This window comes from Camponotus floridanus, unplaced genomic scaffold (assembly GCF_003227725.1).
Source record: "Camponotus floridanus strain SB8 unplaced genomic scaffold, Cflo_v7.5 scaffold68, whole genome shotgun sequence".
In the NCBI taxonomy this organism is placed as follows: Eukaryota; Metazoa; Arthropoda; class Insecta; order Hymenoptera; family Formicidae; genus Camponotus; species Camponotus floridanus.
In genome coordinates, this window is record NW_020229836.1 from 970,073 (window position 1) to 998,058 (window position 27,986).

At 31.7% G+C, this 27,986-nt stretch overlaps 3 protein-coding genes across 5 annotated transcripts; 1 reads left to right on the forward strand and 2 right to left on the reverse strand.

Annotated features, from left to right (window-relative positions):
* Window positions 1-116: 116 nt before the first annotated feature.
* On the reverse strand, window positions 117-1,736 carry LOC105258577 (40S ribosomal protein S15Aa). Its single transcript, XM_011269919.3, has 4 exons — window positions 1,629-1,736; window positions 945-1,079; window positions 541-706; window positions 117-266 (listed from the first exon to the last, which is right to left on the reverse strand). Exons 2-4 carry the CDS (start codon window positions 1,075-1,077, stop codon window positions 173-175), a joined length of 393 nt encoding a protein of 130 aa, XP_011268221.1. The 5' UTR covers window positions 1,078-1,079; window positions 1,629-1,736; the 3' UTR covers window positions 117-172.
* Window positions 1,737-2,211: 475 nt separating this feature from the next.
* Window positions 2,212-27,752, forward strand: LOC105258579 (E3 ubiquitin-protein ligase Ubr3). Its single transcript, XM_011269923.3, has 28 exons — window positions 2,212-3,167; window positions 4,662-4,875; window positions 5,095-5,223; window positions 5,701-5,963; window positions 6,108-6,352; window positions 6,662-6,779; window positions 6,873-7,279; window positions 7,359-7,514; window positions 19,016-19,197; window positions 19,447-19,586; window positions 19,711-19,853; window positions 20,067-20,233; window positions 20,311-20,554; window positions 20,764-20,920; window positions 21,173-21,421; window positions 21,715-21,867; window positions 22,009-22,169; window positions 22,315-22,795; window positions 22,975-23,120; window positions 23,265-23,411; window positions 23,638-23,946; window positions 24,085-24,313; window positions 24,470-24,682; window positions 24,927-25,195; window positions 25,422-25,778; window positions 26,017-26,148; window positions 26,269-26,408; window positions 26,600-27,752. The coding sequence occupies exons 1-28, from the start codon at window positions 2,924-2,926 to the stop codon at window positions 26,715-26,717; spliced, it is 5,913 nt and encodes a 1,970-aa protein (XP_011268225.2). The 5' UTR covers window positions 2,212-2,923; the 3' UTR covers window positions 26,718-27,752.
* LOC105258578 lies at window positions 9,447-17,880 on the reverse strand. 3 transcript variants are annotated; one of them, XM_011269922.3, is made up of 9 exons: window positions 14,587-14,849; window positions 12,587-13,203; window positions 12,002-12,143; window positions 11,542-11,682; window positions 11,242-11,459; window positions 10,734-10,954; window positions 10,394-10,632; window positions 10,106-10,235; window positions 9,643-9,976 (listed from the first exon to the last, which is right to left on the reverse strand). In XM_011269922.3, the coding sequence occupies exons 2-9, from the start codon at window positions 13,097-13,099 to the stop codon at window positions 9,643-9,645; spliced, it is 1,938 nt and encodes a 645-aa protein (XP_011268224.1). In that variant the 5' UTR covers window positions 13,100-13,203; window positions 14,587-14,849. The 3 variants fall into 3 exon arrangements, with proteins under 3 accessions (XP_011268222.1, XP_011268224.1, XP_011268223.1); XM_011269921.3 differs by having other exon boundaries at window positions 14,708-14,848; XM_011269920.2 differs by lacking the exons at window positions 12,587-13,203; window positions 14,587-14,849 and adding an exon at window positions 17,299-17,880 and having other exon boundaries at window positions 9,447-9,976.
* Window positions 27,753-27,986: the final 234 nt, after the last annotated feature.

The window sequence follows — 27,986 nt, forward strand, 5'->3', positions numbered from 1 at the left end:
AATTTAATATTGATTGTAATCAAGAGAAAATTAAATATATCTCTCTTTATAAGACATAAACGATTTTCTTATATAATTAAAAAAAAAAAAGAATCAAAATTTAAACAGATAGGTACTTGGATTTTGGAACAGTCATACAAGGTTTTTATTCTTTATTTATTTAAATAAAAATTTAAAAGAAGAAACCCAATATTTTCCCTCCAAGATGTTTTCTCCTAGCTTCTTCATGGTCCATGATTCCTCCACTAGTGGTCAATACGACATATCTAGAATATAAATATAATATATGTAATATAACATAATACAATATATAGTACAATATGTGTTACAGAATTGTTTACTTTAAATTTTTGAATTTAAATAGATTTGTAATTAATTTTTATTTTAAATTTGTTTTATTACTATTTTGTATTATTATATGTAATTATCTTGATAATTTATTATAAATTATCAAACAATATAAAATTGCTTTAACATAAATATCATTATAATCATTCTTTATAGACTAAAATTTCGTATTATTTACAGACATGCACTTACCCGAATTGTCGAGAAGGTAAGAGATTGTTGGTCCATTTCTCAATATCATTGATTGGTACATCAAATCTAGGAGAAATAACACCACATTTATTTAACCTTCCGGTAAGATTGACTACCACTTTTCCACTGCGATGATCATCCACAATTTCGAACTCTCCAATATATCCTGTATGTAACAAAGATATTTATTTAAAGTATGATTTCAAGTCTTTCTTCATACATATATAAAGAAAAATTATATATTTTTAAAGATAATAAAATATGTAAAATTATACATATAAAAGTAATGAGATAATAAAAATATATATATGCAAAATTATATTTATAAGAAATAAAATATACATTATTATATTAATAATAGTATATTAATAGTATAAACTTTTCTTAGTACTAGAATAACTCACCATGCTTCATCATGACAGTCAAGAATTTGACAATTACTTTGGAGCAGGGCCTCAACAGCACCTGTCGTTTCCCACGCTTTTCGGCATTGTTGATAGACTTGAGAGCATCACTGAGAACATTCATACGCACCATGGCTGAAAATCAAAATCATGGTAAATATCAAACATATATGTTCACATTGTGCAGTAATGTATAAATCATTTTATTATAAAAACCTAATTTCTTCTAAGAAAAGTTAATTCATAAATTTATTTTATTACAAGTCAGTTAATGAAAAAATATGACTCTGTTGTATAAATCAAAACTATTACATATTTCTATTCGCGATCCTATTCCTTTTTTAATTTTCCTACGATACAATCTAACCTAAGTTAACCTGATCTTTGTGAAAATATGTATCTACAAGTAATTGGATTGATTATTGCACAGGTCGTCTAAAAATATAAATAAACCGATTGTTTGATAATTATAAGTATTGCTCTCTCGTGTCAACGCGATGTAATTTTTTCAAACTAAGAAAACAGCTGCATAAACGACGATCGCGACCGGTTCACTTTGCATTTCAATATTTCGCCGATACTTGGTCGCAATCGCGAAATTCGATCACTAAGATACGCGGATGGATTTTATATATCCTTTATCACATTGATGCAAATCCGATGGGTTCTATCACGAAAGATTACCTGCGATTTGTAATTTGTTTATTACAATACCATACACGCACGATTTTACCCGAAACGTAAAGAAAGAAGCAGCGAGGCTAGGGTTGCTGACCAGCTGGTTAGAGACTAGCGTCGCTAGGATTTTTTCACGCATGCGCCTAGTTAGAATTTCACAGTTTTGCCATTTCAAGAAAAATATCATTGCGTTGGGCAAAATCTGCTCACATGTAGAAATTACAATTTTTTAATCAACGATATAAATAAAAAGTAATAAAATTCATTAATTCGATTTCCGAATATTATGCTACGCATGATCAATTAGATATTTATAGAGTTTATAGAAGATTCAAACCGTCCAATGTCCAATCTATAATATCCAATAAGAAGCTTTGTTTCTTAGGGATATTATATCTATAGAATAATAACGTCGAAACAACTTTTTATTGGTTTCGCCATTTTTGTTCTAAGAATCTTTGGACCAATCAGCAAGAAGTCACCCGTGCCCAAACTCGTATTGGCCGAATTCCGTAAAGCGCATATCGCGTATTTACCTACAGTATACGTGACGGATACTATAGGTACGTGCGCGCATATGCGCTTTACGGAACTCAGCCATTAGAGGATCTTCGCTTATATATGTTTCACCTCACCACGTCAATAAAGCAGCTCGGTCAGTCGGATTGTCGAGCAAGTAGCAAGTGGACGCGTCAGTGGGACTTGACATTGGGGACTGGCTGATCGCCTGATCTCGTATTAGTCGTCTTGGTCGCCAATTTCCTCGGCTCTTCCCCTCGATCGATCGACTCGTTGATCGATGATCTGTCGTACATAGTCTGTCCTCACGTCCTCGCGTTATACTGTATCCGCATCTATACCGTGTCGTGTCGGTCATATCGTGTCGTGCTGTTCTGTACCGTGTCGCGTAGGGGCATCCACTGAGCGTGATCCGTACGGTATATTCGTCGCGGACCGGTGCCCGGAGAAGACTCCAGCTAGAGACCCAGAGGGACGACGGATCACCGTTCATCTCTTGCGATTACCGCACCGTACGTCGTGGCGCCGTGACGCCGCGACGCCGCGACGTTAACGGGCTTCGTCGGCGACCTCATCTGCTGTCAATCGCAGCGGTCGCGCCGACGACGAGGGCAACGTTTCCCGGATCGAAGGGAAGAGTCGCGTCCATCCACTGCTGATATGGGGCCGTTCGTCGAGCGCTTGGTCCTCAGCGCGAGCTCTTTCTGCTTCGGGAATAAATAAAACTCATCTGATTCTCGAAGAGTGCGACGTTCCTTTCTAAGATAGACAACAGGCTCAGGATGGCGTCGACCTCCAGCAGCACGTCGCCCGATGTCCAGGTGCTGATGGGCAAGGGCAAGCGAGGGGCGGCCGCCTACATCAGCTTGACCACGGGTCGAGACACCGGCGGTTGTCCACCGTATCTCAACGAGCTGCTGAACGTCCTGTTGAACCCCAGCAAGCCCATCGACGATTGGGAGACCATCGACTGGTGCAAGTGGTTGATGGCCGGTGGACGCACGCCCGACGAGTTCGCCAGTACAGGTGAATATCCGCGATTATGGGATATCTTGCAATGAGAATTTCTGGAATTTTTCGCGAAGAGTTATGTGTCTTGAAATTGTTCGCGATAATACGAAAAATTCGGACTGCAAAATTGCCTTTGTAACTTGTTAACATGCATGAGACATTTTGGAGCAGCTTGGAAAAAATTCCTATTTATCGTTGTTATTTCTTGTTCTTTTATTTGTTGTTTTAATTATTCAACGATGCGATGGATGATGCGATCAACACGGAAAAAAATTGTTTTATAATCAGCACCTTTTGTAGTTTGTGATCAATTATTAACATTTTATGTGCATAGGAAACTCTATATTGACACAAAAGTTGATCTTTGATTAGCATATTTAGCTTTTTGCATTAGAATATACATAATGTATAAAATATACAATGTAACAAAATTATACAAACAGCAATTTATAATATTTTCAGTACTTGTCAAACATTTCTATTAGATATATATTTACAATAATAAAAATTATAAAAATATACATTATATATATATATATATATATATATATATAACTATATATAACTATATATACAATATATATGCTATATATACAACTATACATAACTATATAACTATATATAACATATATATATATATATATATAACTTATAATATTAATATTTAGAATATTTGTGGTTTTGATAAATTGTTTAACTATTAATATCTAAAATTATAAAATTCATATGCAGCATTCAGATATAAAAATTTATAAATAGATTTAATTTTTTACATTTAAACAATATAATTTGTTTGCAGACAAGATTAAATATCTTTATAAATTTTGCGATTGAGTTATTGTATGGTACTGGTGGAACTACATTTTTCATTTTAATAAATAATTCAATTCAAAGTTAAAAACGTTTTATTTGACATCACAAGATTTATAAAAAAGTTGTCTGGATATAAATATACACAAATTGCGTATTTGGCAGTGCTAAATTTTTCAGATAAACATATAGTTATGAGAAGACAAGTATAGAGTTATAGCTATAGCCGACGCGAATTTAACCTAACTTGTGTTACAAGAATTACATTGTACTTTCTGTTCCAAATGTTATATAAGTTAAAGAAAACATTGAAAGGAACATTAGTTTTTATAGATTTATTTTATACAAAAATAATATAAAATATATATCAAAACTAACATGTATAACTATAGCATTACTTACATCACTTATTGTTTATATTTTGTATTTATATTATTAAGAAGAATTAACTATGATTTTAAACATTTCAAAAATAAATTAATTTTTCCACTTTTATATATATTTTATATTCAGATATTAGGATGTTGAATTTAAAATTTTAATAATACAATGAACATTATTAACAAATTACATAATTACAGAATATGATAATTACAGAAATATACTTTTATAGAATTATTTTCTAAAAGAAATAAGAATTTTATTAGGGATAAAAACGCTCATTTTATTTACTAACTAAATTTTTGCTTTTTTTTGCAGTACGTACTTATGATAATGCTACTACTTGTGGTCTGGTATGGACACCAAACTTTGTAGCATATCGCTGTCGTACATGTGGCATATCTCCTTGTATGTCCTTGTGTACTGAGTGTTTCAAAAAAGGAAATCATCATCGTCATGATTTCAATATGTTTCTCAGCCAAGCAGGTGGTGCATGTGACTGTGGCGATACATCTGTGATGAAGGAGACTGGGTAAAATAATTATCAAAAACATCTCACACAGTAATGGAAATCTGTAGAATATATATTGAGAGTATTTCCCTACTCTATATATATATCTTAATTTTTTTAATATTACTGATTTTTTTCAATGAAATTTTACAAATATTTTAATGAAATACAGCAGATTTCCTTACCGAGATTTGCCAAATATTTTTTTCATCAGTTACTAATTTATTTTTTATGTTACAGATTTTGTGATAGGCATGGGCCAAAGGCAGCTGTAAATAAATCAGTCGCACCATCAGATCTGATGTGTGTAGCCGAGGCAATGATGCCCAGAATTATTCTTCGACTTATACAACATTTACGCGAGAATTGGTATGTTAGATATACATTTACAAAAATTATTATTAATTTTTTTAATAATAAGTTTAATAATGGATAGTGATTTTTTTTTGTTATATTTTACAGAGCATATATGAAATTTGTAAAAAATCTTTATCTAGTTTTAATTTTTTCATCTAACAAATTGATATTTTATAATAGCTTGCATACATTCTAAAATTATAATTAAATTAACTTGTGCCATATAATTTAAAATGGCTACATTTTTTTTAAGTTAAGAAATTTTTGCGATGCAGACTTATTAGGACTCTGTCTTAATTTTCGAGATTTAAAATATATTTGTAAAATTTCAGAATCATTTTTAAATTTTATATATATATATATATATATATATATATATATATATATATATGTACATATATGCATAAAAAGATATTCACTTAAAAAAATAATACTGTAATAATACATATTAGTAAAAATATTATTAATTTATTGTTTTGTGCATTTTAGTAAAATGGATGTAGATTATAGAGGTGCTATACATGAAGCAGATTCATATTTAACTATGCTGCTCGATTTAAACAATATGGGCGCATTAATGAGACACGTTATGACATCAGCTCTCACGAATCCGCAAAAGTATCGAGGTCTCATGGATCCCTCGGTCTTAACGGGACAATCCGAGTATGATAGTTATTGCCAAGATAGCAATAAAATATATCAGCATGCCGTAAAATCGTTGCCGAATCCAGAACCACCCGATGAATATAAAGGTAAATAATGTAATTGATATTGTAATTTGTGGACAATTACGAAAATTTCGATAACTTTAACAATAATTTCAACTCGATAAAAATTTAAACAATTTATATATATATGCTGTATTAACATTAATGACGAGATTTGCTTCGTTTCAGAATGTGTATCGCTTCAAGAACACTTGGAACATACCACATTCTTGGAGGAACTGATGTTCTGGACAGTTGCTTACGAATTTCCGCAAAAATTGGTCTGTCTATTATTGAACATGTTGCCAGATCCTGATTATAAGGAAGCTTTAACCCGCGCCTTTGTGTTGCACTACAGTAGAATCTCTATGATGCTCGAGCGTTCCACAGATCCCGATACGTTGAGCAATAGAGTAGTACATGTTAGCGTACAGGTAATTTTATTTTATTAAACTTAGATAACAGATATTGTGAATATTTCATTAATCATAGTCTATACAATTTCTTATAACACAAAACACAAATTACTATACTTTCATTAATATAATTGTATTAAAAAATTGTTTTCCAAAAAAAGTGTTAGAGCATATAATGATCAAAGAGAAAAGAAAATATAAATAATATTTATTCTCATTTTATATAATATGAAAATAAGATTTTCATTTACAATGTATTTATTTCTTTTCATATATTACATATATTTTTGTAATGTCTTAATTTTTAATTTTTGTAAAACTTTTTAGTTGTTTAGTAACGAGAAGCTAGCATTAAGGATGGTTGACCAGTTAAAATTGTTACATGTTATGGTTATCAGTTTGAAATACATGATGAGCAAAATACTCATTGAGAATACCTTGCATGGTATGTATAGATTCTAGTCTTTAAAATTACAAATTAGACTAGAATGCATGAATCCAAATCAAAGAGCAAGGATTAAAGAAAGATTTATTTCAGATCCGGATAAGAACTTTCATTATGTCGTGGATTGTGGACGTCAAGTGATGAAGGAACATTGTTATTGGCCATTGGTGTCCGACTTAAACAATGTGCTCTCACACAAACCAGTCGCAGTCAGATTTATGAGCGATAATACTCTCTTGGAAATGTGGTTCGATTTTTTGTCCATGTTTCAAGGCATGAACGTCAACCAAAGAGAGTTGAGCCAGCATGTCGAATTCGAACCCAACACTTATTATGCAGCGTTTAGTGCGGAATTGGAGGCTAGTGCGTACCCAATGTGGGCCTTAGTGTCGCATCTTCGCGGACCTGAAAGTGCGACATTAAGTCGACGAGTACTCGCCTTTTGCCTCACGGCTTTGCAAGATTGGTTAGATGCCGTGAATTATACTCATCCAAACGTAGTAAGTACAAATGTTTGCTTCTGTTCTTGTGTATGTATTGCATTAGAAACTTATTCATATTTCTTTTCACTTTTTTCAGAGTGATAGTCTGCAAGTGTCGTTTCATCTGCCGCTTCATCGATATCTCGCCGTGTTTATGTGTCAGGCAATTAGACAACAGGGAGCGACTCTACGCGAGTTACTACCGCCCACAGACATGTTGCATCTCCTTATGATGCATCCACTGCGAGTTCAGGTGAGTACTTTTTACTTCTTTTTTTACTTGCATTGATCCTTCGTAATTCCATGATATACAAGGCTAACATTATAATTCATAAAATTTATTAAACAACAAGATAAGAAAACTAGCGTCTTCGAGCCACAGCGAATGATAATACCTAAAAATTCTTTAATTGTACGCGAAAATTTAAACGAGAACAAAGCATATGTATATATTTTACTTGGTGCAGTTACCAAGATATATAGATTCTCATTTTTGAGAAATTCTATAAAAACCCTCTTTACCGCCCTAGAGAGACGAGAAAAATATCGAGGCGAAGTCGAATCGGGAATCAAACCCGAGTCGTTCGCTTGCCGGGCGATCTTGGTAAATGCACCAAGTAAAATATATGCACATGCTTTGTTCTCGTTTAAATTTTCGCGTACAATTAAAGAATTTTTAGGCATTATCATCCGCTGTGACTCGGAGACGCTAGTTTTCTTATCTTGTTGTTTAATACATAACGAGCCTAATTCCTTTCGATTTAGTATAAAATTTATCTTTCAATGCTTAGACTAGAGATTTAAATTAAAAAAAAATGAACTAGAAATTGTTCGATTTGATTAAAACAAATTATCAAAATTTTTCAATTTGCGAAGAATTAATAACTTGAACTTATTTTCAATTAACAGCACTTATTAACATTATATTAACTTATATATGTCTATAATATATATTATTCGCAAAAATTTAACATACATACAAATGTGATTATGGAAATTTATTTTGAAAGACTTGTGTGCATTTATAGTTACATGGAAGGAAAAATTCCTGTACAATATAAAAATATTACAAAGTTGATTATTCAATAATATCTACTACAAACTAAATCTGAAAGACTGTTTACAAAGTCATTACAAACATAAAATTTCAATGTAATAAAAAAGCAATTATCGTATGATATATACTATTCTAATATTAATCTTAAATCTAAGATGAAGTATTTTCTTATAATCTTTAATCTAATTCTGAAACAAATTTTAATGATAACGAAATCGAATTGTAGAAAAGAAGTGACAATCTATCAAATACTCATCCACAATTTTTAAATCCATGCAATATGGATATATATATATATTCAAATAACAAAAACTGAAAAACAAAAGAATCTAATTCACATATTTGATGATAAATCAAAATTTATATCAAACTTTAGTTATATTTCACACTTATAAAAAACACAGTATAAAAGTCATTAATTTATAGATCCAGAAAATTTTATACATAATTTTAATTAACATAATTACATAATTTTTTCTGCTGATATAACTTTTAAAGCTTTATGTTTTATGTTTATTACTTCAATTTATTTATGAATTCTTATTTTAGTTATTTTATATTTTATTTAATTCACATAAGAAAACTTAAAATTTGTGATTGTAAAATTTTGATATAAATCAATTACCTAACATTTTTATTAAACAAAGCTGTTGAGTTCAAGACTGACGATATAAGTTATTAGTAAATTGTTGATTTTGGGATATGCATGATGCACTAGTATACATATGATTAATTTATTATGAGTATTAATATTTAATATAAAATGAATGAAAGAAAATCTCTATTTAAATGTAATTATAAAGAAGAGGGAACTTAAATATAGTTAATCTGAATTATTGTATGTTAATTTCATAACAAGGATTTTAATTGGTAATCAGATTTCCATTAGATTTCCAACAAGATATACATAATTGCAAATGATCAATCAATGTGTTTTCCATATTTCTTAAAGTGAAAAATTATTTTCGTAATCGCATTTTGATTCGAAATATAGAAAGTCTAAAGTAAAATCTCATAAAGATGGAAAGTTTTAAAAAATTTTAAAATAAAATTATTTTATATATTTCGTTTATTAAATTTTATATATCAATATTGATTTTTTTTATTATTTACTTTATTTATCAAAGTTTTTTTTTTCCATAAAACTAAAACTTTCGATCTCCAATATTTTATACACAATGACTTGACGATTCATTGCCTTCGTTTATTTTGATACCTACTCCTTAAGGATGTGAAGTCCTTGTGTGTATATATATCCTAGTGTATATATATAAATCACAGGTTTTTTTAATGCGTTATTTTGATGAAAAGTGTGAAAAATTTTCTATGAGGCTGTTATTTCGTTCGGAGTCTCCAGAACTGGTGGTGTTGGTGGTAGGTCGACTTGTAGATGTGGCGCGAAATCATAAGTGATCAATTTTAAAGCGACAAACCCGCCTGATTTTCTTTGACCCTTGTGAAAGATACCAGCACCCGCGATCGGTACCGGTGGGTCTGGCACAATTGGTTGAATATCAAGGAAGGGAATCGTGCTCTGCGCCGCATCCTTTCGTCGATCGCTTGGTGCGAAGTTCAAATATTGATTCACCGCAGAATCCGGTACATTCTGCAGGAATTCGCGAATCGGTATGTCGGGTTCGATAAACTTTAGCTCGGTTCTGAAAGTATAAGTCATAATGAAAAATTGAGCTTTAAATCGATGATAAAAAAATAAATGAATATTTATAAATTATATGAAAATTTGTATCATATTAAACTTAAGCTGGAGAGAGAAAGACTTTACTTACCTGTCAGTAATGTCGTTGCTATGCCAAAAGCTCTTTTCCTCAGGTTGAATTAATAATCCGGACGTGAAATTGAACGGAGTCACCATTATTTCCAAGTTTAGACGGCTACCAACCATTCGGAATCGAATGCCTAAATCAGATTTTATATTATTGTATATACTCACGTTTATATATAATTCTATTTTTACGAATGATACATATTAATAGTGTTACATTTTATATTGAAAATACATAATAGACGAGTTTCATAAAATTTAGATGTCAATTAAAATCGATTTTTCGAATTACCTGTCAGGAGATGATCTTGCGACGACTGTAAATCATCGAGGTCCAAAGCGCGTTTTTCCCACACGAGTCTATGGTAATCAATATCACTTTTAACGTTAAAGTCCGAGATCGAAAAGGCATCGACCGGCTGCCATTCAGTCGTAGACGTATTAATTGCTCCTCGTGGTAACAATTGGCCCTCTTGGATTTGTATATGAATAATTTTATTTATCTTCTTTAATCTTATTCCCGTTATAACTCTGTCAATGAATAGATATTATATTTTTAATTTTATATTGCATATCATTTCAAATTCTATTAATTCTTGATTTTTCCATTCAATTGGCTACACGATTCTTACCTATTATTTGAGATATCGGACGTCACGGATCGGAGACTAAAATATCGATCGGAACTCGTATTATGATCGTCGCAATAACAAAAGCAATAACTGCAATGCCAGAAAATCCATCGCCACCAGCTATCGACTTTGGTCGTACTTCTGCGACATGTATTTTTGTTTCCGTAAACGATACCATTTTCATACTCGATATATTCGTACCGTCTATGGCTATCTTTATCCTAAATGAATAATAAAATATTCGAATTAATTGGAAAATATCATAAGAAAATATTATAAGTCTACTTTTGATTACGTTATTTTTTCTAATCTCGAAATTCTAATTTTTCAGTAATAATTTTAATTGTTTAATTTGTCCATTTTATGTAAACTTGATTTTTAAATTTGTTAGCTCTTTTTTCTTCGTACAATACAACTGAAATTTTTTCAACTTAAATCAAAAACTTCTTTCTGTGGTATACAATTTTTATAAAGGTCACTTATGCATCTTGAAACTAAAAATACTTACTGATGGACAAACCCACATATCAGAATCGATGTACTCGCATTGCACTATCTTGCCATTACACCGACGTTGTTGCGCGCAAAATTGATTCTTAAAGCAACCGTGCACCTTACTATATGTGTAATAACCGCAGTTCTCCTTGCACGTGTTTTCATTGTTTAAATCTACTTCGTTTACAATGAATCCTTGAAACAGCTGTTCCAATTCGGTATAAGTTTTATCTAAACAAATCAATATATAAATTATAAATCATATTGCAATTGAGATATATAAATTAATTATTCTGTTTTTAGGGAGTTTTACCTAATTTATGTACACTGGGATCGCATCTCCAAAGATCTCTCGGGGCAAAAGCCATTGCGACTTTGACGGCTCTTAACGTTTCGGACATCCTGATCCCATATTGATTTTTCAGCGTCTGAATCTCCTCGTTAAAGTTATTGCCTGTGTTAAATTCAGGAAATTAGGTATATTTATGTATCGTAATCGTGCATCTCACTAGCTTTTTCGATTCAGACGATTCGGAAATAAAAAATTTCATTTATTTTTATAAATAAATTATTTTGTAGGGTCTTATCGCAAATTTCTAATCTTTTATTTTGCAACATTTAGCTTTTAATTTAAACATCTATTTATCCAGATGCGTTTCAAGTGGGAGTACGAGCTCGCGAAAATTGATCTTAATTGTACAATGAATCATGTACCACGTCAAAAACACAATACATAGGGTGTATATTTAAACGTAATCGTTGGTGCCAAGTACCTTCGTTGAACAGACGAAGTAACATGTAGGAGAATTGGATCATAGTATAACCCTTGATCTCTGTCAACGCCACGGTATTGTACAAATTGTACAGCAGTTGCTGCGGCGATTGCATCTCATTGCACAGTTGCTGTGACGCTTCCTGCACGTATAAAAACACTTTATAGATATTTCGGAGACGTTGAATATATTTATGTAAATTGAAGCATTCAAAATTAATTATTTATAATCGAGAATAAACGCATCACAACTAATTCTCGGCTGACATCATAAATTTGCTTTTATAAACTTTCTCGATATCTATAAAATTCTAAAAATAACAAAATCGAAATCGGCATTTATCATAAAGTATATCGCTAAACCATTTGTATCTTGTGTGCTGAACAAACATTTACTTTCTTCCAGCTTATTCTGAAATTGAAATATTTAATTTCAAAATAACACTACTTTAATAACGTCAATCAAAACATATATAAAAAACTTATAAATCCCTAATATTCTTCAGAAAAAATTCCTAAAATCATGTATTTTTCATACTGCTAGAATAGGCCCTTAAGAAGACACGCAGCTGCTTCGGCTAGATACCTGAAAAGCCGCGATGAACAATTTTTCGTTGACGATCAGATTCGTGATGCGATCAAGAGCCCTCGGGATCGCAGCATTCGGATCCCGCAGGATCGTCTCGGCGAAATTTGCCAACTGTTTAACATTGATCGGTGCATCCAGATCGACAATCTCGCGCTGCATCTGCCTGAACACCCCGTACAGGCCATTGACGCCTTTGGCCTCGGTCTGGGCCCGGGCCCAGAGCCACAGGGAATCCAAAGAATTCAGATAATCCCGTCGGTTCAGGGGAAATCGTTCGTCCACTTGGTCTCCGAATCTCTTGTATGTCCTGATAAGATACAGGTACTTTTCTTGCGCTTCGGCGTTGATCCATTTACGTTCGTCAGCCAGATCTTTCTTCAGCTCCTTCTCCAGATGAAATAGAGCTTGTCTAACAATAAGCACATCAACTGTCGACGTGTCATTCTTGATCGTGGCGAAGGCTGCCGCAGCCAACGCTCCCAATGCTAACAAGCACGTGAGGTATCTCATTCTTCCTCTTGGAGTCGAACCTTCAACGGTGACTCACACGTTTATAATTCACTTAACAGAATGTCAGTTTCTCTCTGTGTTTACCTTTTTGATAATTTTCGTATCTGAAGACGCGGAAAGAAAATCAAAGATTGGAAAAGATATTATAAACGATATTATAAATTTTATTCTATTTATATATATATATATATATATATATATATATATATTTGTTGTTGTTGTTATTGTTGTTATTATTATTATTAATAAATTTTTATTGTAGAGATATACAATTCCAAGTATAGATTATATTCTCGATCAAACCATTCGACCTTTACACATCGGTGCGATCGTCATTAAGCGGAACGATGAATGTGATCACGGTCGGGGGGGGGGGGTCATGATATAAGAGAGGGAGGAGACTGTTAATGACGCGTTAGTGTATGATCTAGAACGGCTAGGAAACTATTGGGTGACACTGTTTTCGATGAGGATTAAATAACCGCTTGTGTTAACCGCAGAAACGTCGTGGAATATTTCGCGAAGATTTCTCCTTCCTTCTTATTTTCCATCTTCTCTTTTTTTTCCTCGTAACTTCCAATCAGTTCTAAGCTCTTAAATTTTAGAGAATTATGAAACTCGTCATTGATTTCATAGAAAGAATAAATCCGCACTCTGTACTCTTATTTATTCTTAGCATTAAAGATTTGAAATTCTTATATAAATCAATGAAAATAGAAAATTCAGAGTGATAAATTTAAAAAATTGAAATATTGATTTTAAAATTGAGAAAACAGATCTTTTTACACTTGTAGAAATTATTAGGCGCATCTCATTCCTACCAATATTTTAATAATTAATATTCTTTTTACATGAATATAATTAATTTTTAAAGACACTAACAAAAAATAGAATATTTTTCATTTTTATACCGACACTTTTTTTTATGTCTTTTGTCATATCTGTAATTAATGATAGCGAGATATTATAATTTGAAGATAAAAAATTTTATGAAATTCTTAAAAAATAACGCAATATTTCTGTCACTTGTGAGATGAAAGTTGTAAGAAAATTTCGCTAAATCTGAAAGTCGACCATTTCGTTTCAATGATTAATCGTTTGACATTCACTTTGATGTTTCATTCTTGCGAGCAACATAAATAATTATTATCTTTTATATAACACAGACACAAACATAATTATCTCTCTTATCAGTCAATAACCAGTGAATGAAACGAAGTAAATGACTAAATAAAATCATCAAGCAGATGAATATAGAGAAAGATGAAGAGACGTAATAAAAATAAAAAAAAACTTTTAAAACTTTTAAAATTTTAAAGAATATAATACCCTAATTTTCAAATGTCTTTTAACGTTAATTTAGTGTCATCAAAACTAAAAAATACTCAAAGGTCATCTCGCCATATTTGAGACACTTTTTTCCGAGATATTTTATATAATTTAAATTAATTCTTTAATACTGTGTATATTCAAACGGATATATTTACATGAGCGTTCTAATTCATTTCTCTTTAACGCGTTCTTTGTTATTTATGTTTATTAGAGGACACAAGTTGAACGTTTGAAAGAGGGAACAAAGTTCTGTCAATAATTTCGTCGACAAGGCACCTTTTTACATGTCCGCGGAATGCGGGACACTATACTGCGTCTCGAGACCGCAAGAGCAATACACATACACACGCACGTAACTAATACAAGTCGTCGAACACGCACGTTCACCGATCGGCCGATCGTACTCGACTGAGTTTCACGTTATGCGTCAATGTCTTTTACCTAGCATCGGTCCCCCCAAGTTCTCCTCATGTATACCGAACTCGTAGTGGTGTCCCTCCTTTCGCGTCTCATTCGATGCATACTGCATACGTATCCACGAGAACGCGAGAGAATGGATGCGAAAGATATTTGCATGAAAATTACTTTCAACAGAAAAATTATAAGGATAATAAATATTTTTATTGAAATTGTGCGATATTGAGATAAACAATATTAACACTTATGTGTAGCAACAAGTTACATTAAGAATTATGAATATTAAAAAATTATAAATATTAAAATTATTAGAATTATATATGTGATATTAATATTAATAAAATATATCATGAATATTACATAGAAGATTAAAAGATCTTGTATATAAAAATATTGAAAAATAGAAGAAAGTTATATATTATACAAAAAATTAAAAAACCTTGGGCATTAGACAAGTTATTATTCGATTATAATTTGTATATTGCAATTCTTTTCAACGTTATATATTGTAATTAAATCCCTCATGTTGAAGTTCTGCTAAAATCCATTGATGAATATATATATATAGATTTGCTCACTCATTGTTTTCTCTGAAGTTTAGTTTGCGAAAATTATTCATTTTCAATAGCTGATTATTCGAAAATTGTTGATGTTTCCGCATTTTTGTTCAAGATGACAATTTTAGAAAAATTTCTTTTCCTTGTAATAAATCATATTCGAGATAGAAAATTATAGATCGTAAGAAACTGTGTAGAGGGCGATTTAATATATAATTACAATTGAGATTGTAGCTACAATTTCCATATCTTTTAATGCGAATTTAAGACGATTTGGAAATAAAATCCGTGCACATTCTGATGTCAATTAACTTGCAACGATTTATAATCGAACGGCTTGCGTTAATTCATGTTATTTATCGCGTATCCGGAAAGAATATCAAAAAATGACAGACTTCCGGCTGACATGATGTCCGTTTTTTTGTCTCTTTTCGCGAATAAAATCGCAAGTAAAATTGCAGTATGTCGAGCCTCATAACAGTCATTTGATCCAAAGTGCGATACCACTTCTCAGTACCTAATACCCGCCCGCACTTAATAGATACAATGGGGTTCCTGTTACGATGTGTTATCGAGTCATTTGTTCATAACACGGGATGCCCAAGCTCGTTGCAATTCAACGTTTCATTCACGTTCGCATTTTGCGGCTTGTCACCTGAAATCTAGATTCACCAGCTGGGAAAGGATTCCGCTTATTCGCATGACTTTGATTCGTGACTAATTTCTCTATAATAACATCACATGACTTGTCTCTAAATTGACACAAGTTTACATAGACAGCGCGTATGTCGAGGACAATGCCGACGACAGTTCTTCCTGTTTATCGCGCGCTCTTTGGATACTTACCACGAACGGGCCGTTATTTACACGCGTGCCTACGCATATATATATAATTATCGCACCCTTTGTTACTGAGTCATGACAATAAACGATAAATGACAAATTGGAGAATAAAGAAAAGCAGTGAAAATAAATAAAACAATAAAAGATAAGCGTAATAATAAAATAATAAACTGATGAATTAGTTGAGAGAAATAGTTAGATTATAAGTGCTAAATTTTTTTATAAATAATAAATGATATAATAATGAGTTAAAAAAATAAATTGAAAATATAAGTTGAGAGCAAAGAATATTTTGCATCTATTTGAACATAATAATCTTGAATATCATCTGCGATGATTTTAATTATCGATAAGCGTTTTATTTATTTAAGTGTTACGATGCACATTTCTCGCAGTTGAAAGAATATTTAATTTTCTTATAATCTATTAGTATTTAAGTTTAGATACAACGCGATGAATGAAATAACTTTCATAGAAATAAGACATATCAATAAAAATTCTTTATAAAACAAACTCCCATGAGAGAAATAATCGCACTTATATTGTATATATTTTATTTCTAATAATATCGCTTCTAATATGTTTTAAATCGCATATAAATAGCATATATTTTAAAAACATAATCATTTTCAATGAAATAAGAGCAAGTTAATATATCGAAGATTAAATTTTTCGAGAGAACAATTTTATTTACAACAATTTTATTTTTTTTATATTATTATCATTAATATTAAAGGATAGAAATATCTCTCCACATTTATCTCTATATTGCCAAACTTTTGATACAACGTCAACAATAGTAAATTTAATCTCTTTATAGAATAAATTTAATTTCTCGAAGTATATACATTTTATTTTCCACAAAATTGATGACTAGATACATTCATCTGTATCTAAAAAAAATGGAACAAAGTCTCTTTTTCAAATCGACAAAAAAGGAATAGGAAATTATTTATATTTATTCACCAAGCTGTCTAATATCAATCGGAAAATCCACCGATATCTTTTCAACTATTTTAACAAATTGCAGAATCTCTGCATATAACTTACCTGCATCTGATTGGCCAGGAGCATCAGAATACTTCTGTTGTACACCTGATGTTCGGATGGCACCATCATCCTGTGTATTGACTTTAAAACGTCTGGAAGTTCTCCCAATCTTGGCGACACGCAAGATTTTGCAAACTGCACCATTGTGTACCTCTCATATCTGTCCTGATTGTTCGCATATATCTCGAATATATTGTACAATCCGTGCACTTGGCCGATGTAATGATCCAAGTCTCTCAGACTATTATCTAGTCTATTTTGTAATGGCAATCGCAGCAGCAGCTGCGTCAAGATCGTGTCGGTCTTGGTCTCCATCCGTTCTTGGTATTCGTCGATCTTTTTGGAAACCCGATCGATACGCTGCCGCAATTCTTTCTCCATTCTTTTCACGAATAGAAAATCACTCTCTGACTCGTGGCTGGCATGAGGCCGGATCATTTCCCAGGATTCCAAAACTTCCACTACCGTCTCGCGACCTAGCCTGATCATGTCCAACGCATCGTTGAGACTAACATCAAAGCCATAGCTGTTGTTACAAATTAGGACCAGCACGAGGATCACAGTTTCCCGGAACTTGGCCATTTCGGGAGGAACATACAACGCGAAATAATAAGGTCAAAGATATCGGTAACTGTTGCTGGCAACGCTAACACGCCGGGACTAAAGGCTGGATGAAACGACCGTTAACAGACTGAGAAAGGCAATGGATAGATGGTAGGGGATATCCCGGCCGCGGTATTTGAATGGAATGGGTCTGTTCGTTTTAGCTGCGTTCCTGCTTTGTATCTTTTTGTCTTTTCTCATCTCAGCACGAATATGTGTATATATATATATATGTAAATATATAATACAAGTTTTTTAAAAAGCATTGCATTTAAAAAAATTGTAGATATAAAAAACAAAATGATAAATTAAAGCCTAGGATACAAATCCTAAAATTTATAAGTAAAGTTTTGATACAATTAATTGAGATTAAAAAGAGATGGAATAGATTTTTGAATATATTTATATAATATGTAAAGATATAAAAGATTAGTTTTTTTTTAAATTAATAATTTTAATATTTTTATTTAATAATTTTATTTTGATTTCGAAAAAAATCCTTTCTTTTTTTTCTGAAAATATTTAAAACATGCATTAAAAATTATTATTTTAAATTCTGTTACACATAATTTATTATCTGCGATAATTAATAAAGAAGAATCGTTAATATATATATTATATAAATTACTATATTAGAGGTGAATAAGTTAGATGTAGGGTCTATCGCGCATGTTTAATGGAAAGATGCTTATGCAATGCGTTTGTATTTCTCTTATATAAGTTTGTATGCAATGGACTTCTGCACATTACATGAGATACGCGATTAGATATACATGTATATGGTATATATGTCATCAAAAATTGTTTTGCTAACACAATTTAATCACAATGATATATCGTAAAAGAGACTGTGTGGAGATAAAGTGTGTATTTTATTAACAGTTTTTTCGCATTCTTAGGATGTTTATAATCGCCACAATGTCGTTTTCACATATAATTAATACCATACATGTTATAATGTAATGTAATTATGTATAGAGAAATTTTTAGAAAACTATAATTTACTGAATATATGGTACAATAAAATTATATATCAAGATTTATAATATATTTTCATTATAAATATATGTATTAGATACATAAAATAAATTGTTTGTTTTGTTTTTGTTTTCAGGTGGCTTTTTATGAAATCTTGAATGGATTATGGGTTCGCAACGGACTCCAAATAAAGGGCCAAGCAATGACTTATATTCAGTGTAATTTCTGCAATTCCATGGTAGATGCAGATTTGTATCTGTTACAAATTTGCGCCACGAAATTATTGCCAGATGTCTTTCTGAAAACTATCATCGAAAAGTAATGTTTTTCTGTTTTGTTTATTTTTGCGTTCAATTTCAATAATATGCTTATATCGAGTACAATAATATATACTTATATAATTTCTATAATTCGTGATTCTTTTATAGAAATAAAATATGTTTCAATAGTTGTGAATATTTTAATTACAATAAATTTATATATTTATATAAATAAAAATATGAAAATAGCTTTAAATCCTGTGAATGTATGTATTATCATTTAATACATTAAACAAAATTTGTACAGATTTCATGTGAAGGAATGGATGAGTTTATGCTTGTATAATGCTCCACAAAATGAATATCTTGAGGGCGAGCACGATACGCCGATGTTAGAGAGTTGTCTAACATTCTTGGCTACATTAGTCAACGTGAGAACAAATCTCGGTGAGATTTTAATTAATTTTTCTTAAGAATTTTTTAAAAATTACTTATTGTCTATATTTTTTAAAAGTGTAAAAAAATAATTAAAGTGATACTATCATTAAGCCATTTATTTTTCTTGTTCCAGGCTTATCGGATGCTGAGATGTCTCGTCTTGAAATGGTGACTCTATTGTGTATGGGTGATAAGACACATAGCCAACTAATGGAACTGATGCCAGAACGCTGTGGAACCACTCAAAACAGAGACTTCGAATCTGTCCTGGCTGATGTAAGTTGTTGGTGAATTATGTTTCGTTATTTTAATTTCCTTTCAAAAATTTTTTTCCCCTATTACATATCACAATTTTGTGAATTTTAAATATTAAATTCGATATAACATATTTTGTCTAATTTTATATTTTAATTTTAAATTAAACGATTTTAATTTTTATCTTAAATTAAACGATTTTAATTTTGCTTTATTGGCATAATGCGTTTACAGGTAGCGCAATATAGAGCTCCGAATCTTGAAGCGAGTGGCAATATGCAGCAAGGTATGTACGGACCGAAGCCTCGGATATGGGACGAGCTTTTCGATCCTTTGCATGTTTTGTTACGAGCAGTGCATAGGAGAGACTTCCAAATATCCATGGACCGTTTTACGGAATAGTACGTTTATCAGTCAAATACATATGTTTATCTTTAGAGAATAGTCCGTTTGTGTTAAGTATATTTTTCCATTATAGCGTGAAGCAATCAGGCAAACTGAAAAACAGTGCTACTCCTTGGCCTCCATTTAGGCATCCCGCTCCGGTATCGTCCGATTATGATGATCCTCGGATCGTTCTACGCACCAGAGTTTTTCATGCTATGATCCTGATAATACTGTATAAGGCTGTAAATGGGCATAATATATCAGAGCACGTTATGGCATTAGCTGTTTATCTTCTGGAGATGGCGGTGATTACTGCGGATTCACCTGATAAATCTGTAAATAACTTTGACTTTCTAGATTGTTTAAAATAATTTCATCTCTTTTCAGATTTTTTTTAATCTAAATAATAAGTAATAAAATATATAATAGTAATAAAAATAAGCAAGAATGATTTATTACTTATTTATTTCTTAAGAGACAAGTGTTCTTAATATCTATTTTAAATCTATCCATGTGATTAATTTGGTGATATAACCATTTCTAGGTGAATCCTTTATGTCAATATACCCGTAGCAGCTTTCGCGTAATAAAGGATATGAATTTAGGTGGATGGTATAAAAGTGACAGTTTGTCCGAAAATCTGAGGACAGTGATACCTCGAGTGATTCTAGTCCAAGAGTCGGAGCCGAATAGCTCGGACAGTAAGTATAATTACAAACATCAAATATTTATGAGTATATTAAAAACATCAAATCTCAATATCATTTTTTTATAACGTGATTTTCTAAAAAGAAAATGTTGATAATATATAGAAACAAAAATATATTTGACATACAATATAATACAATATATTATACAATATGATAAGAATAATCTGATAACGAGTCTCAGCAATGTGTTGATGTATAGTAACATTCATTTAAACATTCATTAATGTATTTAATAATAATTAGGTGAATTTGAGTGGGAGGTACAAGGAGAAATGAGCGAAGTGACAACATCTTTAATGCTAAATGACAGTACCAACTATAATAATAGTACGAAGAAAGACGCTCTGAAATTTTTAGAATTTTCTATGAGGAATACAGGAGACACTGCGAGGAACGACAATAGTGTATCGAATGCGAATGCAACATCTTTGTCGGCTTTACCACCGTCAGTCGAAAATGCTAGGCCCTTACCAGCTTTACCATCAACAAGTGGTTAGCAGGATTTTTTATAAATTATATATTTTATAGATTATATATAGCATGATATACATTTTTAATTCGAAAATATTTATTTTGCAATAATGAAGAAAAGATATATACATATATATACATATATATATATATATATATATATATATATATATGTATATTGTGTATATTGTTTAAAATATATTCTATCAGAGAGACATTCATAATATCCATTATCTGATTTTTTTTAGAAGTTTGATAAAATTTTTCTTAGAAACTTAAGTACACAATTGTTACCATATTTTATTACATTACAGTGGAATATAATTTGATTGTACCTGAAGATAGAATCGTTGCTATACCTCGTAGTAACAGTGAGGATGACTTAAGGATATCTCTGCAAAGAGCTCTACCATCATCTGGAGAAGAATCTATGGCCCTAGCAATAGAATCGCCCCCTTCGCCAAATAGTATGTGCTTACATTTATTACAATATCATTTCAATATATATCTGTTTTAAATTTATTTCTAATAAATTTTATTCTAATTTTAATATATGACTTATAATAAAATTTAGTTATTTTATATGATATTCTTTTACTAATAATTAGATGCAATTGGCGACCAGCCTGCGTTACCACCTGCTCCTCAACGTCCGGCAGTTATGGCCGGAAATGAGATAATCGCGGCACATTCAGTTAACTATAGATCTACAGAAATCGTTCCATCCACATCAAACCCTCACAAACATTTTAAAAGGAGAGAACCACAGGTAATATGATATTTTTTTATATATACGTATACACACACACACACACATTATATATATATATATATATATATATATATATATATATATATTTGTACATACACAATTCATATATTTTTTTCTTATAAAATATCCATATATCTTTTAGGCTGGATCGATGCAACCACAAACTGTAAAAGTAGGAGAAAGCATAATTTCCCTGCTATTGAAATTACATTCTCAATTGTCGGGTGTACCGGATAGCTACAATCCTGAACAGAGTGCAATATCAGATAATGAAGCTAGTAGCAGCAGTAGCAGTAGCAGCAGCAGCAGCAGTAGCAGTAATAGTAATAGTAATAGTAGTAATTCTTCCGCACTGAGTGAGTCGCGGATTGGCGATGGGCCATTCTTCATATCACAACTACTCAGAAAAATAGCGGATTTAGATCCTATATGTAAACAAACTATTATCGAGACTAGAAACAAATTGTGGCCCCGCATGCAAGAATGCGAGGAGGATGAGCAGCGAGAAAGAGAGAATCGCGAACGAGAGGAGCGACGAAGAAGAGCAAAGGAGAGGCAACAAAAGCTGATGGCAGAATTTGCCAACAAGCAGAAACAATTTATGGAGAAAGCAATGAAGACTGGTAAAATAAATTTATATATATATAAACTGTAAATATAAGTTATTACAGATAATTTTATAATATAATAGAGTTCTATACTTTAATTTGTGATATTTTATTCAAACAACAAGAATATAAATTAAAAAGCTTTGATTTAGTTATTGAATTACATTGATCAAATGCTTATCTCCTTTTTATAGAAGAAGCAGGTGCATCTGGAATGGATTGGGATCAGGAGGAGAACACAACTAAATTAGCTAGTAAAAAAGAATACGATTGTGTGATATGTAATCAAACTACCCCCAGTAGCGAAGATAAACCAATGGGACTTGTTGTATTAGTTCAAGTAATGCATTTGTTTGTTTTCATGTTAATCATCGAAACATCCTATTATCTTTTTCTCACATAAAATGATATTGGTATTTTAATAACATAAGAATTTTATATTTTATAATATGAATTAAAATATATATGTGTTTTCTTGATGTAGGCAACTAGTATCATTGGCCATGAACGACAAGAATCAGACAGGCTAATTCTTCCCACATCCGATGAGGATCCATCTATACCGAAGGGAAATACCCGAGGGGCTTATTTTGACCGCAGAATGGACGAAATGAGTCGTTTATTTCACACGGTAAACGAATAGCACATATATATAACATGCATAATAATAATATACATATATTTTTGACACTTTCAGCTTTTTATATATTTTCTTCAGTTCTATGAAATTATGATATATATAATTATGTTATATGAAATTATAAACAATACTTCTTTATTACATTTTCTATAATTATTATTCTTATTTTCTATAATTATATTTTCTATAATTATTTGTATATTTTGTAATCTTGCAGTTTTCGTGGCTAGTCTCGGTGAATCTAGGCTGGGAAGGCGGTGTCCATGTACAAACGTGCGGTCACCACCTACACTTAGATTGTTTAAAATCCTATTTGGAATCTCTTCGTAGTCAACAACGACAACAGAATCTGGCAGTAGAACGGGGGGAGTACTTCTGTCCGCTTTGTCGACAGTTAGCCAATTCTGTTTTGCCGTTGTCGCCACAATTAGGCGAGTGCTCAGCAGTGGTGCGATCTCGTCACGCTTCCACAAAGACTATATTCGCAGATTTGAACACGTTCCTCAAAGAGATACAACGAAATCCGGTACCTACAGAAAACGTGAAATGTTTTTCTTCTTTTATGAACTTTTTATTCATTATATATTTTATCCATTATTTCGAATAATTCATTTCGATAAAATGTCGAATACACATTGCTGAATATATTTATTGTTTATTATAGATCTCTTCGAATCTAGCTGTAGCGATGGGAAAAGCGATGGAGGATATGACGACTTGCACGTATCTAAAATATAAGCAAAAGAACTGTAAACCTAGTCACCAAAGCTTGTTCCTTTTCGTAACTTCAGTAGCTCGAACCAATTTTGAGATCGAACTCGTGCAGCGTGGCGGATCGTTGTGCGATTCACCGCCCACTACGATACCTCTAACGCCTAAACGCGATTGTATAGGTACGTTAACATCTCTTGACGCACTAATTTATCAATCAATATTTCACCTTGTCCTTCCATTTATTTTTTCGTACGCATGTAGTACGTTTATTATATTAATCTATAGATTTGTACGAACAAACTGTAATCAGAAAGATACTTGTATTTTTCTTTCAGTTGCGCTTCTTCACGTCTTGGCCATGCATGCTCGTGTACTTGTTACCTGGCCGGTACATGACGTGTGGCAGCAGTTGGCTATACCGCTGATAGAAGAACCGACATCTTCGTTCGCCTTGACACCATGCGAAAGAGAGGTTCCTTTACTCCTGCGAGACCCGACTGCTATGCTCATTCAATTCATATTGTTGTTGCCGTTGCATCTGGATCAAAGTATGCGCACATTTCAATATTATATATCAAATAATCTCGATTTTACATTCACTCTAACGTTGCGACATTTTCTAATTAAAATTCCTGAAATTCTTCATTGTAGTTATATTTGCAGTTGTAGTATTATGACAAAAACAAATGATTATACGTATCGTTTTCTTGGACTATATGTCGAAATAGATTACGTGGCATATATCCGGAATATAATCGAGCAATAAATAACTAATGTATCCTTTTTCCATAGCGTACTTCTCGGGCGTGGTAAAGGTCCTTTACAACTTGCTGTACTATCAAGTAATACTACAGATAAGCTGTAATTTCTCGCGAGCCGAACGAAACACAATCTTGAAGAGGAGATATAGCTGCGCTACCACGCCCTCGGAGACTATATTAGCCCAAGTTATCGAATATTTTAGTGACAGCGGACTTTACTCCGGTACAGATGATGACAAGCCGTCTACATCGTCTTCGCCAACTTACGCCAAAGTGAAAACGCACTGCATCGAACAACAAGTACGTGTTTCAAATCGAATATTGTTTTGATCTGTAAATTTTTTTCCAAAACAAATATTTTCTAAAATATTAATTTATTGCAAGATATGAATTGTCTTGGGCATTTATGTAATAATTAAGCGATAACAATTTTTGAAAAGAGATAAAAGCTTGCTTCAGTCGAATATGTTGCAAAATATATGTATTATTTATATATCCATTTTTCCGTCGATCGATTTACATTTAGATCCAGTCGTTATGTTTGCCGTTTCTGCGAGTAGCTTCGTTGCTGCGTTATCACTTGTACGAACAGCCTTTGCCTCTAATCAGAACGCCGCAGAGCGAGTTTGTAAGATTGGTGTACTATTTGGAGCTGGTCACAGAAGGCATGAGTTGGGACAGCTTCGATTCGACAGTGGCCTTAAATTGGCAAGAACCAAAGGCGAGCGTCTCGGTGCCACTTTTTTGGTGTGATCAATTACTCGGATTTCTTGCCAATTGGCAAAATCATCAGCCAGTCCGCGGCCTGATCGTGGAACAGCATATATCTTGGCATATGCCGAAGTTGCTCAGTCTCCCGAGAGAATACGAAAAGATCTTCACGGTAATCCAGTAGTTAGAAAATAATATACCTTGTGTTTAAAGATATTAGAAAAACTCGATAATTAATACGACTATATATATATATATATATATATATATATATATATATATATATATATAGTATATAAAGTCTATATATAGAATATTTAAATTATAAGATTTAACTATTGTGTGTTCGTATATCTTTATTTATATTTAATAATATATTACTTTTATTTCCATGTAATCTCTTTTTTTAGTACTACCATGAGCGGCAATGCAGCCAATGCCATTCTGTCCCGCAGGAAATTAGCATCTGTTTGTTGTGCGGCACTATCGTCTGCCTTAAACAAAACTGTTGCAAACAGATGAATGTATGCGAAGCTATTCAGGTGAGCATCTTTTATGTATATACGCAAAAAATATCTACGCAAATATTATCTACGAAGCAGATTTATTTATTATTTATTTGTAAAGAAATTTTATACAAATATATTTTTATACATTTGTAGCATTCGATCGATTGTGGAGGCGGAACTGGTATTTATCTCGTAGTGACTTCGACTTACATTATCGTGATACGCGGTCGACGAGCGTGCTTGTGGGGATCTTTATATCTTGATGATTTCGAAGAAGAAGACAGAGATCTAAAGTGAGTACAATTCACGAAATAATAAAAAAAATATAAAATAATTAAGTGCCGCTTAATAGTCTAAATACAATCCTTTCTCTCTCTTTTTCATAAAACAAATTATTAGACATTTAAAAGTAGAAATGATATCTTATTTATACTTGATATTATCTTATATTATAAATTATTATAAATAAATTTTATTGTTACAGACGTGGTAAACCCCTATATCTTAGCCAGGACAGGTATCAACTATTGGAACAACAATGGCTGGCACATAGATTCGATCATACGAAGAAATCATGGGTCTGGCATCGCGATGCTTTGTGACCCCTCACGATGTTATTACGTCTCACTCATCTCTCTTAATCTCAGACTCCAAGAAGACTTTCTCCCTCTTTTCTTTTTTTTCTATCTTGTTCTTATAATTCCCGCAGTTATTTTCATGCAAAATGCCTCGCCCTTTCGTAGTAATGCCCGCGCGCTTTAGAGACTAACAGAAATAGATCGCTCTTAATAGATATTATATATTTATTATGCAGTTGAATAAATATAGTAGGCATATAAATGACAAATGAAAGTATTACAAAAAAACACACTTGTCTGAAGAAAAGAATAAATTTTGTTCATATAGTCACGCGTAACTTGATTAATGCATATTATGTAGAAATTTTATGTATTTTACGATGCTCTCAAATTATAAAACCTTGTACATTTTATTTAAATATATACATCGGACCATTCCCAATTTAATATTTCCGCATAATTATCTCTGAAACAGTGGTTAAAAAAAAATTATTAAAAGCTGACGTCTCTTTTTCAAATTATATGTTAAACTGACAAATAGTCGAAATAGAGTATAATTTGATTTTTTTTTAAATAGCCACTAATTTTAGTGATTATTATAGAAAAGATTAAAGTGAAATGCGTACTCTGTATATACATATATAAAATACGTCCTAATAATATACATATATAAAATACGTCTTAATAAAAAAAAAGTACTTATATAGAATGTAGCGTTTCTACTTTATAGGCGAAAACAATATTCAAGTGATAATCGCAAAGAGATAAAACCCGTGTGTAGTTTTGAATAATTGAATTGTTTTAAAGATAGATACAATTTTGGATTTATGTTTCCTTATTTCTGAAGCACTTTGCAGATTGTATGTAAAGCAAACGCAGATTTTTTCGCGAATATTTATATTTTAGCATTAATGTATAAAATATACTAATTTTCCAAATAATATTGCTATGAACAAGATCATGTTACTAGAAATATGAAAGAAATGTCGAAGACTGACATCTTTAAATCTGTATTTATGCCCAACGACAAAGATACTAGAATCTATATATAATCAGAAATACTATTTTATTTACACACCCCTTCCTTCTCGTTATATTTAATTTTTATAGAGAAATAAAAAATTAAAAAGGAAAACAAGAGATGCGAGAACGTGTCGAATCCACTAAATGTCGATCAGAAATTTTTGTCACGTGACAACAAGCGCATGACACGATAACAAAATCGATAATTTCTTGTTTTGGAATATAATATAGAATAGTGACCATTACGCCTAATATCAATAATACGTGAAA

Coding starts and splice junctions, on each gene's coding strand:
- LOC105258579 (XM_011269923.3), top strand. CDS start 2,924: ATGGCGTCGACCTCCAGCAGCACGTCGCCCGATGTCCAGGTGCTGATG. Junction 20,234..20,310: donor ATGGACCGTTTTACGGAATA/GTACGTTTATCA, acceptor TTTCCATTATAG/CGTGAAGCAATCAGGCAAAC. Junction 21,868..22,008: donor ATCGCCCCCTTCGCCAAATA/GTATGTGCTTAC, acceptor ACTAATAATTAG/ATGCAATTGGCGACCAGCCT.
- LOC105258578 (XM_011269920.2), bottom strand. CDS start 17,880: ATGGCCAAGTTCCGGGAAACTGTGATCCTCGTGCTGGTCCTAATTTGT. Junction 11,683..12,001: donor ACTTCGTCTGTTCAACGAAG/GTACTTGGCACC, acceptor AATTTAACACAG/GCAATAACTTTAACGAGGAG. Junction 10,633..10,733: donor TCCGATATCTCAAATAATAG/GTAAGAATCGTG, acceptor ATTCATTGACAG/AGTTATAACGGGAATAAGAT.
- LOC105258577 (XM_011269919.3), bottom strand. CDS start 1,077: ATGGTGCGTATGAATGTTCTCAGTGATGCTCTCAAGTCTATCAACAAT. Junction 707..944: donor GACTGTCATGATGAAGCATG/GTGAGTTATTCT, acceptor TGTTACATACAG/GATATATTGGAGAGTTCGAA. Junction 267..540: donor TTACCTTCTCGACAATTCGG/GTAAGTGCATGT, acceptor TTTATATTCTAG/ATATGTCGTATTGACCACTA.